The 14,260-nt window shown below is 43.9% G+C and overlaps 1 protein-coding gene across 4 annotated transcripts in view; it reads left to right on the forward strand.

Annotated features, from left to right (window-relative positions):
* ZZEF1 (zinc finger ZZ-type and EF-hand domain containing 1) overlaps nucleotides 1–14,260 on the forward strand; it is a 110,624-nt gene that overhangs the window by 36,243 nt on the left and 60,121 nt on the right. For all 4 annotated transcript variants that reach the window (XM_053910560.1, XM_053910561.1, XM_053910562.1 and 1 more), the window contains exons 11-21: nucleotides 938–1,086; nucleotides 4,866–4,977; nucleotides 6,014–6,229; nucleotides 7,324–7,424; nucleotides 7,983–8,152; nucleotides 8,762–8,895; nucleotides 10,322–10,392; nucleotides 11,337–11,451; nucleotides 12,271–12,430; nucleotides 13,339–13,460; nucleotides 13,568–13,690. In XM_053910560.1, the coding sequence (XP_053766535.1) occupies nucleotides 938–1,086; nucleotides 4,866–4,977; nucleotides 6,014–6,229; nucleotides 7,324–7,424; nucleotides 7,983–8,152; nucleotides 8,762–8,895; nucleotides 10,322–10,392; nucleotides 11,337–11,451; nucleotides 12,271–12,430; nucleotides 13,339–13,460; nucleotides 13,568–13,690 (1,473 nt within the window). The remainder of the gene's footprint in view (nucleotides 1–937; nucleotides 1,087–4,865; nucleotides 4,978–6,013; nucleotides 6,230–7,323; nucleotides 7,425–7,982; nucleotides 8,153–8,761; nucleotides 8,896–10,321; nucleotides 10,393–11,336; nucleotides 11,452–12,270; nucleotides 12,431–13,338; nucleotides 13,461–13,567; nucleotides 13,691–14,260) is intronic.

Here is a 14,260-nt window from a genome sequence, read left to right on the forward strand (position 1 = left end):
CTCCCCAGAGCCATGCGACTCAGTCTTTCCTGTGCATCCCTGACACCCCCTGAGTCTTCCCGGACCTCCTGATGAGCCTTCCAAGAAAGACTGCAGTACACTCAGGCTTCCGAAATCTAGCTGATTCCTTGGCAGGGCCAGGCCAGTGGATCTCCCCAGGTCGACACCCTGTGGAAGGGAGTGCTTGACCCAGGAAAGATGGTGTCTGTGGGTGGAATGGGGGAAGGACTCAGCACAGGGACAATTGTGGCTGCCACTCTAGCTCTCTCCCCAAGGACACACAACTCAGTCTCTCCCTGAGTGACTCCAGTTTGCTCTGAGCTGTTGTCCTTTCACTGGAGCTCAGGGAGAGTGCCCGAGAATGAGACTTTGTGCATTGGCCTTGTGAGAAGGTACCTGGGTTTCTAGGCAAACTCCTGTTTCCTCTGATGGGTAGACTCCCCACTGATTTTAATAGCCACATGTTATGTAGGCTCCTCCTCCCGGCTCTGGTGCTCTGGGCTAGAGAGCCCAGTGTGGGGTCGAGACCCCTTGCCCCTCAGGGGGAATCTTTGCAGCTGAGATGTCCCTCTGGATTCTCAGCCACCACATGTGGGTGTGGGGCCAGTCCTTTTTGACTCTCTGCCCTTCCTACCAGTCTCAGTGTGGCTTCTTCTGTAAATGCTTAGTTATAAAGCTCCTGTTCAGCTGGTCTTCAGTTGGTTATTCAGATTGATTGTTCTAGAATTTAGTTGTAATTCTGATTTGTTTCTGGTAGGAGGTAACTTCTACCTACTCTGCTGCCATCTTGGATCTCTCAGGACTTAATGTATTTCAAAGATCATTTCATTAGTTTGATTTTGCTTTAAGCTACTTGAATTTAACCATATTATTTGGAAACAAAACAGCCACAGAACTTTGCCCCTCTGCTGTACTTTATCTAGATCTCTGTTTCCAGGTTCGACGTGGAGGCATTGGTGCCCAGTGTGGGCTGGTGTTTGCCTATAACTCATCTTCTGATAAATTTCATGCAGAAGAACACTTCAAAAGGTTTGAAAAATATGACAAGTGGAAGATTCAGGAATTTAGGCAATTTGTAAAAAGCAGGTAAGGAACAGAATACAAATCTTTGTAGTTTATAAGATTGTATACATTCTCTTATTGGTGAAATATACCTTCTTGTCTTTATAGAAAGATGTGCATTTTAATTTGTTCACAGATTTTACTTGGTCCCTTCTGTGACCAGGCATGTGCATTTTTAAGACAGCTGGGTAATGAATGATGCACGCGTGAATTGTGGGCAACCTGAGGTCTTCAGTCTTACCTAGCCACTGGAGATTTACCCATACCCCAACCTCCTTCTTTCTATTCATGCTTTTATTGAAAATAGTTATTAAGCACTTACTATGTGCTAGGCCTGTTGCTAGGCACTGAAGGTACCGTAATGAGCAAATTGGCACAGTCACTGCTCTGTGGAGCTTCCTGTTTAACTCAGAAGCAGAGGATAAAACTGGTAGTATCACGGTGTTATGAATACTAGGTAGTAGGAGAAGGTAGCGTGTTCTGGAAGCACATGGCAGAGCACCTGACCTGATCAGGGAAGGCTTCCTGGAGGACGTGGTGTTGATGGTAAAAACTAAAGGATCTGTTAGAGTTAATCAGCCACTTGAAGATGTGGAAGGAGAATGTCCTGAGAACAGACAAGAGTAGGTCTGGGGACTCAGAAGTGAGGTGCGGCACATTCATGGACCAGTGGGTCCTGTATTACTGAGGTATACTGTGGGGTGGAGAGTGGTGAGAGATGAAGCTGGAGAGCTATGAAGAGGCCAGCTCATTAACAGTCATTTTGTCTCTTTTTCAGGGTTTGGACTTTTATCCTTAAAGCAGTGGGAGAGGTGGGGCCAGGGAGTGGGTGGAGCGTGGTGTTGAGTTCTAGGAAGAACTAGACCAGATGTGTGTTTCAGAAGCACTGCTCTGGATCATGCTGTGTGCGGCATGGATTGGAGGAGAGCAAGCATGGAGGCAGGGTGCCTCTGTCACCTCGGAGGCCAGAGGTGTGGGCCATCTCAGTCAGAGCAGCCAGAGAAGCGATGGAGAAATGTGGACTGATTTTAGAGATAACTAGAAGGTAGAAGCAAAAAGGCCTGTTACATTACTGACTATAGAGCAGGAGAGGAGAGAAAGCTTAGGTGTCAGTGAGTGCTGGGGTCCAGTCTCGGGTGGATGGGAACATTGGCAGTGTCTTTCTATGAGATTGAAAATACCTTGGGGAAGATGGTGTTCTCAGCTCTGGTCCTGTTGAATTTGAGGTTCTAGAAAGCCTTTGAGATATTCAGTAGCTAGTTGGGTAAATAGGTTAGGAGCCTGGAAGAGACATTTGCACTGAAAGCACAGATATGAGAGACATTTAAATGATAATTTAAAACGAGTTAGAAGAGATCATTCCGGAAGAGCATGTGGGCTGCAAAGAGAAGCAACCTTAGATCAACATGCTAAGAGGCACCAGCACTTAAGGGGCAACAGAAAAGATGACAGAAAAACAGCTGGAGCAGCAGCAGAAAGCTGGGAATGTGTCATTGTGAAGCCAAGTTGAAAGAAGCAGGGAGTGGGCAGTGGTGCCGAATGTTGCCCAGGGATCAATAAGATAAAGTCTGGAAGTGGGCCTGTTGGATTTAGCTGTAGAGGTCACTGAGCTGTGTTCCCCCCTGGTTACTTTTAGCAAGTTAAAATTCATGGAGCTGAACCCTAGACTTGCTGTTTTTGCTGCTATTTATCACACATAATAGGGTGCTGGAGTTAACAGAAGCCTTAACTGTCATCTAGGACTGCACTGCCAAGTTTCAATGTACAGATGAATCACCAAGGATTGTGTAAAATGTGGATTCTGATCCAGTAGTTCAGGGTGGGGCCTGAGACTTTCTAACCAGCTCCCAGGTGATTCAGATGCTCCGTATCCTCAGACCATACTTTGAATAGCGAAGATCTGGAAAAACTCCCTCTCTGTGCTATATTTCCTTTGGAAGCATCCCTAACAAGTGGTCATTCAGCCTCTCTAGAACACACTTAACGACAGAATTCACTGCACTTTGGTATCAACTCAATGGTCTTAATTCAGCCCCCTTCATGAAAATGATCAAATCTCCCTCCCATCACACATCTATGTCTCTCTTTTTTTTTTCTTTAAAGATGCTTTCCTTTTAAAAATAATAACTAGATATTACAGTTGTTTCTGAGCAGATGTGTCCCTCTCGGGACATATTAAAATAAGTCTTTTTCCTTAACCTACTGTCAAACAAGATTTTTCACATTTTATGTAGGATAATTTTTTTTTAGCCTTAATGTAGGCCTATTTATTATTCCCTTGCTGATTCTACCTCTGGTTTCAGCCTGAACTACTATGGAATCCTGATTCGGCTGGCCTACATATTATCAGTACCTTTCCAGCCTGGAAATCAAAACGTTAATGTACATGCATCTGTCTTTCTGCCTTTTTTTTTTTTTTTTTTTTTTCCTGTTCTCTGTTCAGACAGTGGTCAGTCAGCCCACTCCAGGAATAGCTTGGTTGCTATGCACACTTCACAGTACAAATACTCAGATTTCTTTTTTCCACTTTGCCTGAGATGTGGTGTAGGGATCGAGGTGGCTTCTCTTTTCTCTTTGACACCCTGCCAGCTCTCTGTACCTCAGAAATTTCCTTGATGTTCCCAAAGAGTAAATTAAAAAATCCTCAAACATATGATGAAACTCATTGACAGGATTTGGGGCTAAGACAGAATACCAGCTGTCCCATTGGTTTTAGGGTTGACTATTTTGTGCTAAAGTTTATGCTTGGAAAGACTTACGTTAAGAAAAGAACATTTTTTCCCTGTCTGTTACAGAACCTACTCTGGGTCCTAGGTCTTTTTCCTCCTCTTGCTATAAATCCCTGAGTTTACTTTTCTTATGCATACAGAATACTCATGTGATGCTGGCTTGTTAGCTGTATCCTAGAGTACATAGTGTCATTTTTGGACCATTACTTGAAAAGACTGCCTTTTCTCTAGTTATTTAAGTGCTGAAAAGGAGTATGATTTAAGTGTCCAATTTTTAAAAAGAAGTGGCAAATAGTTGTGCTTCTTTAGCCTCAAGGCTGAAATGCTTTTCTGGAAGGCCTTTTTTTGTTGTTTTAAGATTTTATTTATTTTAGAGAGAGGGGCAGGGAGGGAGAAAGAGAGGGAGAGAAACATCGATGTGCAAGAGATATCTGTTGCCTCTCACATCCCCCCAACTGGGGGCCTTGCCCACAACCTAGGCATGTACCCTGAGAATCGAACCGACAACCTTTAGGTTCACAGGCTGGCACTCAATCCACTGAGCCTCACCAGCCAGGGCTGGAAGGACTTCTTAAGGAACAGGAAAAAATCCTTAGGGTTCTGAAGGCTGAAGTTTTCCCTTTTTGGAGCTCCGGGATCTGAAAGCTCCCCAGCTTTTACTCTTCAGTTGTTGCATGTAGGCCAAACCTCAGGCCGGTCACTCGTACGTTAGCCAGGGAAACAACACTGAACCTGCTGCTTCTTTGGACCATTCCAGAAACACACACCAGCTGTTGCATTGTTTCTTATTTCTGAGTAGCTCATCTAAGATCCCTTGACTTCATGTCTCGTTCTTCAGATAAACCAGTTACCTAGAGAAGCAAGCTTTCTCTTTAGTTCTCAGATTATGACTAATCCTGTTTCACAGATGAGGAGGCTGAGAAGTGGGGAGGAAATTACCATAAACTACCTCATATGTAAATTAAGAGGCCATATACACCAGTTAAATGCTACTTAGACAGATGGTGCCTTATTTGTTGGACTCCCGAGAAGTTTAGGAATAGGAAAATGTTTGTGATTACTTTGTGTTTACAGGATCGGTTGCTCATCTGATGACCTTGGGGAGGATGACCCTGTTGGCTGGTTTGAGCTGGAAGAAGAGTGGGATGAAGCAGAGGTCAAGCTGCAGCAGTGCAGAGTTGCCAAAGTAAGCATTACTGAGTTGCGGCCATCGTGCACTTGCCCGCTCCCTTCCTTTTATCTGTAAATATTTATTGAGTCGCCATTGTGTGCCAGCACCAGAACCCTTGAGGCGAAGCAGACATGATTTTGACCCTCAGGGAGTTCATAGTCTCGTGGGAAACACAGATGCACACGACTCTGTGATTCTGGGCTGTGATAAAGGGATTTATAGTGGGCTCCCACATCCCAGCAGTGTCTAACCCAGTCGGAGTTCACAAAGGAAGGCTTCCCAGGGAAGCCGTGTGATGCCAAGAACTGAAAGCTGATTAAGCCATCATCTTCAGCCAGGCTAAGATGTGCAGAGAAGGGCATCTCAGGCTGAGGGAACGACAAGTACACAGACTCAAACACAAGAGAGGTGTGTTTTCATAGCTATGAAGTTACCTGGCTACTTAGTTTTTTTAACCTCTAATGTAAATCTTAGAAGCTTAAATAGAGAAATAAGATCAATCTTTGGAGTTTATACTTAGGAGATGCTCAGTAAATATTTATGCAGTTGAGTAGTAGGTTCACTGTAAGAAGCAGACAGTTTGCAGGGAAGTTGGGTTTTGAAAATGGCTTTAGCTTTGATCAGACAAGGCTGCGGCCTGGGCTTCCAACACATGGGTTGCATATATCCGATGGGGCCTTTGAGATGGTTCCTTAGGGCGTTCATGGGCCGTCCTTGCCGTATAGCTGATTTCTGTCAAAGTGACTGTGCTGCAGAGCAAGCATACTTCTCTTTTCCATCCTGTCTTAATCCCGTTTTTGCTTTGAAGAGGGAGTAATGTGATTTCTCTTACTGTGATCTTTCCCAAAACCAGACTTCATTCATCATTCACATTGTCTTTTCTTCTGTTTTTATAGATGCTGGACTTATATTTGTGTCCTTAGTGCTCACATACTGGCCCCTCATAAATTGTTAAAGTCACAGGGGGCCCTTCCCAGAAGGCCTTTATCTCCCTTTCATCAGTATCCAGGGCTTTTGAGTCCTCGCCTTAAATCTTTCTTGTCCTTTCTAGTATTTGATGGTGAAGTTCCTGTGCACCCGTCAGGAGTCGGCAGAGCGCTTGGGAGTACAAGGCTTGAGCATCAGTGGGTACCTTCGGCCTACGAGGGCAGAAGCGGAACTGAGCGCCACCTGTGCTCACTGCAGAAAGGACGTGGAGGAGAGTGTCTGTGGGGCCACACTGCTCCTTAGGACCCTCCAGTTCATCCAGCAGCTTGCCCATGACCTGGTAGTGTGTCGTCAGTTGTGAGGCCCCATTCCTTGGGGAGAACGAACGGCAGTGTTCAGGGAAACGAACACCAACCAGTGAACCCTGGCCCTGCGGAAGACGTGCAGTGTGAATGCGTAGGGCAGGCATCATGCTGTGACGACACTGAAAGGCCAAAGGGAGGGAGGTGTTGGGCACTGAGGGCATCAGTCATGAGAGACTAAGTGGCACATGGCCGTCATTGTGAGGCTTCCTAGAATAGACATACAGATGGACTCTAAAGATCCCCAGCTATGGTCGCCAGTGGTAGACTGGGGAGGTGAAGAGAGTTTATGGGATTTATGTCCTCTTTGAGTCTTTTTTAAGGAGAATTATTCCTAGAGTGTAGGTTAATTCTATTTATTTACTAAAAGTACCAAAATAATGTCAGAATTTGAAATCATCTGGGTCTTTAATGCTGACTTCTACAGTCACTAATAAAAACAGAGGGACAAGCCACCGCCATAGGGAACCTGGTTTATCTCAGGAATCAGCGATGGCCTCTCATGGGGTGCGCAGCAGTGTCTGCTCTTGACCTTTGCCCTGCCTCAGGGCACATTCAGAGGCTGCTAACTCAACTCCATATGGTTTGTTTGGTCTTAGCTATTCAAGCTCCCTTATCCCAGCAGAAAATAGCAAATGAGAGAGAGATGCATAGAAATAGTAGGAGCACTTACAGCAGAATTGGGCTTTCAGCTTACATTCAGGGAAGGGTCCAAACATACTGTAATGTAGTCCTGGACACTAGGCATCATCGAGTGGAGACTCACTTATGTTTCAGGTGTGGTGTCTATGAAGTCGGGGCACCTCCTGGAGGTGTGTGTGTGATGTGTATAGGTACACTCACATGCATATGTGCATATGCACACCACATACACACATGTACATATTTTAGAAAGTTTCACACCAAAAATAATTGTTCACAGACTTTTTAGTAGTTAAGAGTAAGTGTCCATTATATGGGAATTTCACCCATGTGGCTACTTCATTCCTTAACAGCGAGAAGTAAATGAACCATTATAGTATTTCTCTAAATACATTTTTAATTTTATTTTTTCTGGTTTATAATTTTTTAGGTGCAGCAGAAGGAAAGCGGCTTAAAGTACAGATCTTTTCTGGACTTTGCAGGTCTTGACTTGCAGATCTTCTGGAATTTTTACAGTAAATTAAAGCAAAAGTAGGTCCGAATTCGTTATAAGGTGATAATCATGTAAACACAACTGAAGACACTGAGTTTTGCTATTCTTAATGGGCAATTTTTTTCTTCTAAGTTTTTTTACTTCCCACTAGTTTATTGTTCTGATCTGAAAGATTTGGTTATTATGGAAAGTAACACCTGGTATAGGAATAACAAGAACTAATATTTTCTAGAAATTACTCATTTCTGTAAAGCAATTTTGGGGGGCAGTATTTTCACAAACATTTTCTCATTTGATTACCATTGCAACCTTGTGGGATAAGCAGGTCAAGTATTACAGCAGTACCCCCACTGTATAGATGAAGAAACAGGGGCGGAAGTGCGTCTCCTTGCCTCACGTTGGGCAGAGTCAGGTGGGGTCTGTATTTGCAGACTCTACCTAGTACAGTGTTTTTTCCCTTCCACCTTTATTCCTCTGGGTTGGCATTCTTTTCAGAGTCTGATGCCTAAAGGAGAGAGTCCTTTATAGACTGTTTGACTTTGGAGGGTAAAAAAGCAACTTGCCTTTTTGCTTTCTGATGTTCTTTGTCTTTGTAGCCCAAGGGAAGAATGCACCTCTGCCCAAACCCTACTCTTGCAGCTCCTCCAGAGCTGCTTCTCGGTGCTGCAGAGAGACTCCCCGGCTGCCTCGGAGGATGCAAAGGCTCCACGCCAGAGCCCTAGAGGGGTGGAAGCCGCCAAGGAGCTCTATACACACTTATGTGATGGTAGGGATTGGAGCTTTTCTTCAATGTGGTCCTCTGCTCGTCGCCTGCGGGGCCTCTTGCTGTGCAGACAGGGTCCTGTGATCATGCAAGCCCAGAAGAGGGATTGCTTCTTTGGGAAATGAGTGTTTCCTTTGAATCATTGTTTATTCCCTCATCGATAACTTCCTCCTGGATTCTGATACACAGTTGTGTTATATTGAGACAAACTGTTATCACACAGTTTAGTCTTTACTTCAGCTAAGACGCTGGGATGAGTTTGATAGACTGAAGGGGAGATATTGTAATGATAAATTGAGAATAAAACACGTGACCATATGAAGTTATTTTTAAGTCTTTCGCCAAGTTGTGTCTCAAAAGGACAGGGAAGTAATGAAATTAAAACTGATACTTACAGTCTTTATTTTAGTTAAGTGTAAACAGACAGACAAGAAATTATTTTCTTACACTGCCTAGCCTGTACAGAAATAGTTCTGTGCTCTGGTATTAACTACAAAATGGGGAGTAATGAGTTTATAGGCTAGCCAACACAGATATATAGATATAGATATAGATATATAAAATCAGTAAATGAAGCATATTAAAGTTGAACCCATTGTTCATTTTTATCAGTGGTGGATAGGGTGGATGAAGACTCTGTGCCCCTGGAAATGTTAAAACAGGAAGTCAGAAACACGCTCCTCGGGGGGGCTGCCGTCTTCTTTCCTGACCGACAGACCCAGCGGCACCATCTCTTCACCATGATGGTGCGTATTTACGTCACAAGTATGGACCCTACTTCTGGTCCAGTGGTGTATTAGGGTGTGTTAGGTAGCTAGTGCTGAGGAGCCGGGAAAAGATATTTTCAAAATGACAATTGAAAAAATAAAACAAATAATTATTTATAATATGGTTATAGATTATTTTTATTGCTTGTGTAGCCAAGCAACTACTAGAATTACTACTAAGAGTTTGATGAAGAGAATTAGATACAGCATTTTTAAAAGGCATTTCTATATGTAATAGCTAATTAACAAATATAATAAAAGTGCTCTGTGTGATACATAAAAGCCTGTATAAATAAAGGATGTAACAAAAAAAGCATAAAATGTGGTTTCCAATGCCAAGTTCCCTGGTCTAGTTGGGAACACCTGCCACAGGAAAAACTAACCCCATGTGCAGTAGGCACTTAGAAGAGAATTATGTTGAGGCTCAGTGATTGAGACAGGCTTCAGGGAGGAGGAAGGATCTTTGGTTTTATTTCAGCTGTCTGCAAAGTTTGCATATCAGCTTGAGGGACTGGTTTTTACATTGTGAGTTATAATCTTTGACAGCATCCCTAGCCTGACTCACTGGACTGTGGGCAGAGCTCAGTCCTTCTTGTTTGCTGGAAGCATTTACCAGGTAGCAAAGCAAATATTTCTGCTGGCATGTGTCCTACAGAGAAAATTAGGAAGAGTGCATATGACTTCCTGAGTGACCTTACTGTCTGTTAATGGAGCAGCCCTGTCACTTGCCCGTTGCCTATCCTCCTGACAGCAGTGTTCAGGGTTGTGTTTCCCTTCTCTTTCTGATAAATTAAACAGCTCTGTTGTCATTTGTGGCCATGTCTCATCTCTCCCACCCTCCTGTGCCCGTCGGGGTCCTGGGTCTTCAGTCCCTCTCCATTTCTTACATAGTAGCTGCTCAGTGCACTGATTGGATTGAGAAAAAATAAAGTGCTCCCACTGTAGCCCGGTAGCCCCATCAGGAGGTATGATTTCTCTAACTGTCACCATATGCTGTTCTGGCTTATAGAGACAAAGCTTAGATCCTGTCTAAAAACAAACAGAAAGTTCACAAGAAATGCACCCTGTCCCCGCTCTTTCCTCTTGTGATGGCACGCCCAATGATGAAAGGTACTATACATCTTTTGGAACTCATCTTTGTAAACATTTACATGCAGCTTTCCTGCTGGAAAACTGGATGTTAACTTTAGCAGTGAACAAAAATAAACCTGCCTTCACTGTTTAGACAGGTGGTTCTGCTCGCCCTTAGCATTAGGCCAGGCCTTAGTTGGGCACTGTGAGGTGGTCTGCTGAACCCCAGCTTTCCTTATGCTTGGGCGCAGTGGGCAGTGGCATCTCATGCTTCTCTAGGTCTTTGGAAGGTCATGGAGTAGATTTTCTGAATGTGCAGTTTCTTGTTTTCTAGAAAAATGTCACTGAGCAGGAACACAAGCAGTCCCTACAGCTAACTTTCCGTTCACTGTGCACATATTTCAGGTAAGTTTGTAATTCTTTTCAATTGCCCAATATTACAAGTTTGTGCAAAGTGGTTTCTTTGGCTGTCCCTTCCTTTCATGTGCTTTGGGAGTGACCAGGTACTCTCCTATCTCAGCCAGGTTTCTGGAGTGAGATACCACTTGTCACAAGAGTGACTAAAGTAGTGGAAGAACAAGAATCTTGTCCAGAGCTAAGCCAAGCCCCAGTCATTATAAGGCAATTTAGAGTTGAACCCGTTGAGGATCTCTTGAATACTTCAGTTTCTAAGTGATCTCTGAAGACAAAACCTGAAGCCCTGTACTGAAGTCTAAAAACCCAATTACAGTAAAACCCAGCTGCAGAATGGTAGCTTAGCCAAAGAAGTGTGCCGGGAGGGGATGGTTTGGAGAGTTCGGCATACGTTTACTACTTGATTGGCTTGTAGGTCACACGCATTATTGAAGGTACAGATTCTTGAAGGAAGGAGAAAATGAATAGCTTGAGCTACTTACTGTCTTCAAGTCAGACTGCTTGGAGTGGAGGCCCTACTTAGAGGGCTCTATGTTAAACGTGTTCAGATCGAGTATCACGGATGATGAAAGAGGCTGGGGCTATCATGTGAAGAACAGTTGAAGACACAGGGAATGACTAGCCCGATTGTCAAGGTAGCAGTCATGAGGTTAGGTATATTTTTTATCAGTGGTCAAGGTGATTTACTCATCAGATTTATTCCTTGGAATCTCTTGGAAGGACTTGAGGATTTATGGACTTACATAAGCACATGTGGACAGGCAGTGGCACACACCCAGCTGGACCGTGGCTTCTTTTCCCGACCCAAATTCCCTATGTCCCTTTGAACTGACACTGAAGTCTTGCTGGGTTCTTTTTGGGAGCCCTTTAAGATAAAACAGCATGTAAGTCCGCTTTCTGAAATGAGGTGTCATGACTGGTTTGTGTTTTTCCAGTGACAAGGATCCAGGCGGCCTTCTTCTTCTACCCGAGAAAGGCGACCTGGCCGGTATGAACATCGGCGAGGTCCTGGCAGTCATGAGGACTCTCCTCTCTGTTGCTGCTCGAGAGGTAACTGATGGCGGCTCCCTGCTTCTTTGCCTCGTGCTTCTAGGAGCAGTCACTGCACCTTCCCCTTTAGCCCTCATTTACGGTATGAATGGAGCTTCGTTCCTATGGCTATTACACATGAGCATAAAGGTTTCTCAGCCTGCCTTGGCTCTTAGTCAGCCAGCTTCTGCAAATAAGTGAGGGGACACTTCTGTGACATCTTTTCTTCGCTCAGCAGCATTTTTGAAATTCATCAGGTGGATGCATGTGCACCATGTTTCTTTTATGGGGATGCCACAATTAACTTGTCTGTTGTACTTGGGAGGGATAGTTAGGTTGTTTCCAGTTCGGGGCAATTACATAGCAGTCACAATATGAACATATATTGCGGTTCTTATGTGCAAGAGTTTATTCCTAGAGGTCAGGTGATTCTTCAGAGAAGCTCGGGAGAATAAAGATGATGGTCAGAAAGCCATATGGCAATAAGAATTGTTTTTTAAGGTGGGAGGGATTTGGCTGAAGTCTCAAGGGAAGGAGCCAGAGAGAAAAGGGATTTGAAGATGTGAAAAGGAGTAGAGATGATAGGTGGGTCAAGGTTCCTGAGGAGCAGAGGAAACCTTATGGAGTAAAAACCATTTGTGAAGGTTCTGAAAAGCTGGGGGCAAAACAGGAAGTTTCATAATACTTCTTTCTTGGTCACTTCTGGGTTGAAAGCTCTTTTGTGACCATTCCCCTAGAATTAATTCTGCCAGGGATGGCTGCTGTCTTAAAAAAGGCCCTTGGCTGTGTTCTGTGAATGGCCTTGTTGTAAACACTTTCTCTTTGTCTCCTCCCTTGCAGTGTGAATTGTTGATGCTCAACAGGGCCCAAGCAGAAGTTGGCTCTGTGCTCTTCACCCTGTTCTGGTCTGTCCAGGGCAGCCTGCTCTCCTGGTGCTACCTGCAGCTGAAGAGCACAGACCCTGGAGCCAAAGATCTTGCCGTCGACCTTCTTGAAAAATGTGAGTGTCATTACAACATCCATGAAACCAGATAGGTGTTTGGGTTTTGACCCTGTGTATGTTTCACTTTTTAGTACTCATTTTCTTTTCTTGATACAAATCAGATTTGTCTTTAGGTTAAAATAGAATTCTGTAGCATATTTTTTTTGCCCAAAGTTTCCTATCTGAATGTGGTAGTGTGCCTAAGTTTTCTTTGTTTTGTTTTGTTTTTTTTTTTTTATTGTAGGGTTGGGTCATTTCACAGCCTAAAGTTTGCCTTTGCAATCGTACAGTACTCCTAGATGATGTCACACTCTTTAGTAGTCTGTTATCGTGGTTTTAATCAAGTCATCCAAAAAGGAAAGTCTTAAACTTTTAGTGTCTAATGTGTGTGAGCCCTGCTGTGATCTTTGCTGATTACTGAAAATACTCAGATTCATGTCCCATAAACCCACAGAAAATTAGCGATATGTAGCAGCCGGATCTGAGAAATCGTACGTGGAAAATTTAGTTGCATCCAACTTGGTCTCAGCAGCGGTGACAAAAACGCTTACTTACACTGTTGAGCCCTGCCCCCTAAAGCTGACCTCATCATGTGGCACACCTAACGATGGGCCCATTATAAACCAAGGGACACTAGCAATGCGTAGATCAGCCATGGAACTTCACTTACAAAAGTGTTATCTTCACCCATTTGAAAAGAAGCAAAAACAAAAAAATAAAACAATAAATTACTTCAGAGGTCATCTTTTCCTGAGATATGCACTGCTTTTCCCACCCAGAGGAAACCATTTATGCAGCACTTCACGGTCTCGTGGTCTTGCTGATGTAGAATTTCTTCCACAGCTTCTGTGATAGTTTGCCCTTGATGATTACCAACAAGTGATATTTCTACCATGCAAAATACTATTTTCTCTATGTTTTGGTAGATGTGGAACAGTTTCTGGCAAGCATGAGAGTGATTTTGGAATCCCTTTTGTCACAGTACAGTGGAAAAGCCATAGTAGAAAAATTATGTAATTCGGTGTTTTCAATGGCAGCTCGTCAACTGGTAAGACAAAGTAGCAGCCCTTTGGAAAGGGCAGGAGGGGGCTGGTGACCTGCACCCCCAGGCAGAGTCTGAGGTGGGCACTAAGTGCTTTGTTCATCTCCCTTTAGGTAATCTTTCTGCTGGACTTTTGCACGCTAGACATTTGCCACCTCACGCTGCTGAGAGAACTCAGTGCCCTAACAGAGCTGTTGAAGCGGCTCTGCAGCGACCCTGAAGGAGGACTGGATAAGGTGACTTGAGTTGGCACTCGAACCTGCTGCGTATCCCCTCTCAGGAGCAATGTGACCATACTTAATGAGCCCTACCACGAGCACAGATGCGCACAGATAAATTACGTCTAGAAGACCCTCTCTGTTGTTTCAGTGGTTTTGTCAACAAGGATAAATGCCTGTCTGAGTAGATTTGGCTTGGTCGCCGTTAGAGAAGGGATACAGGAAGCTGTGCATGGATTAATTTCCTCAGTGTACAGCACATAAAGTTATATAAAAACCATATGTGTCACTTTACTCTGGTAAATGAATAACCGGATTGAAATCCAGAAGTGAAAATGTATATTGCCAGGCAAATTAGAATGATTGATATTTTTTTAATTTTACTTATTTATTTTTAGTGACAAGGGGAGGGAGGGAGAAAAAGAGGGAGAGAAACATTGATATGTAAGAGATACATTTATCAGTTGCCACTCACAGGTCCCCAGCCAACCCCAACCTACTGGGGACCTGGCCTGCAACCCAGGCAGGTTTCCTGGCTGGGAATTGAACTGGCAGCCTTTTGGTTTGTAGTCCGGCACTCAATCCACT

Source organism: Desmodus rotundus, chromosome 9 (assembly GCF_022682495.2).
Source record: "Desmodus rotundus isolate HL8 chromosome 9, HLdesRot8A.1, whole genome shotgun sequence".
Taxonomy (NCBI): Eukaryota; Metazoa; Chordata; class Mammalia; order Chiroptera; family Phyllostomidae; genus Desmodus; species Desmodus rotundus.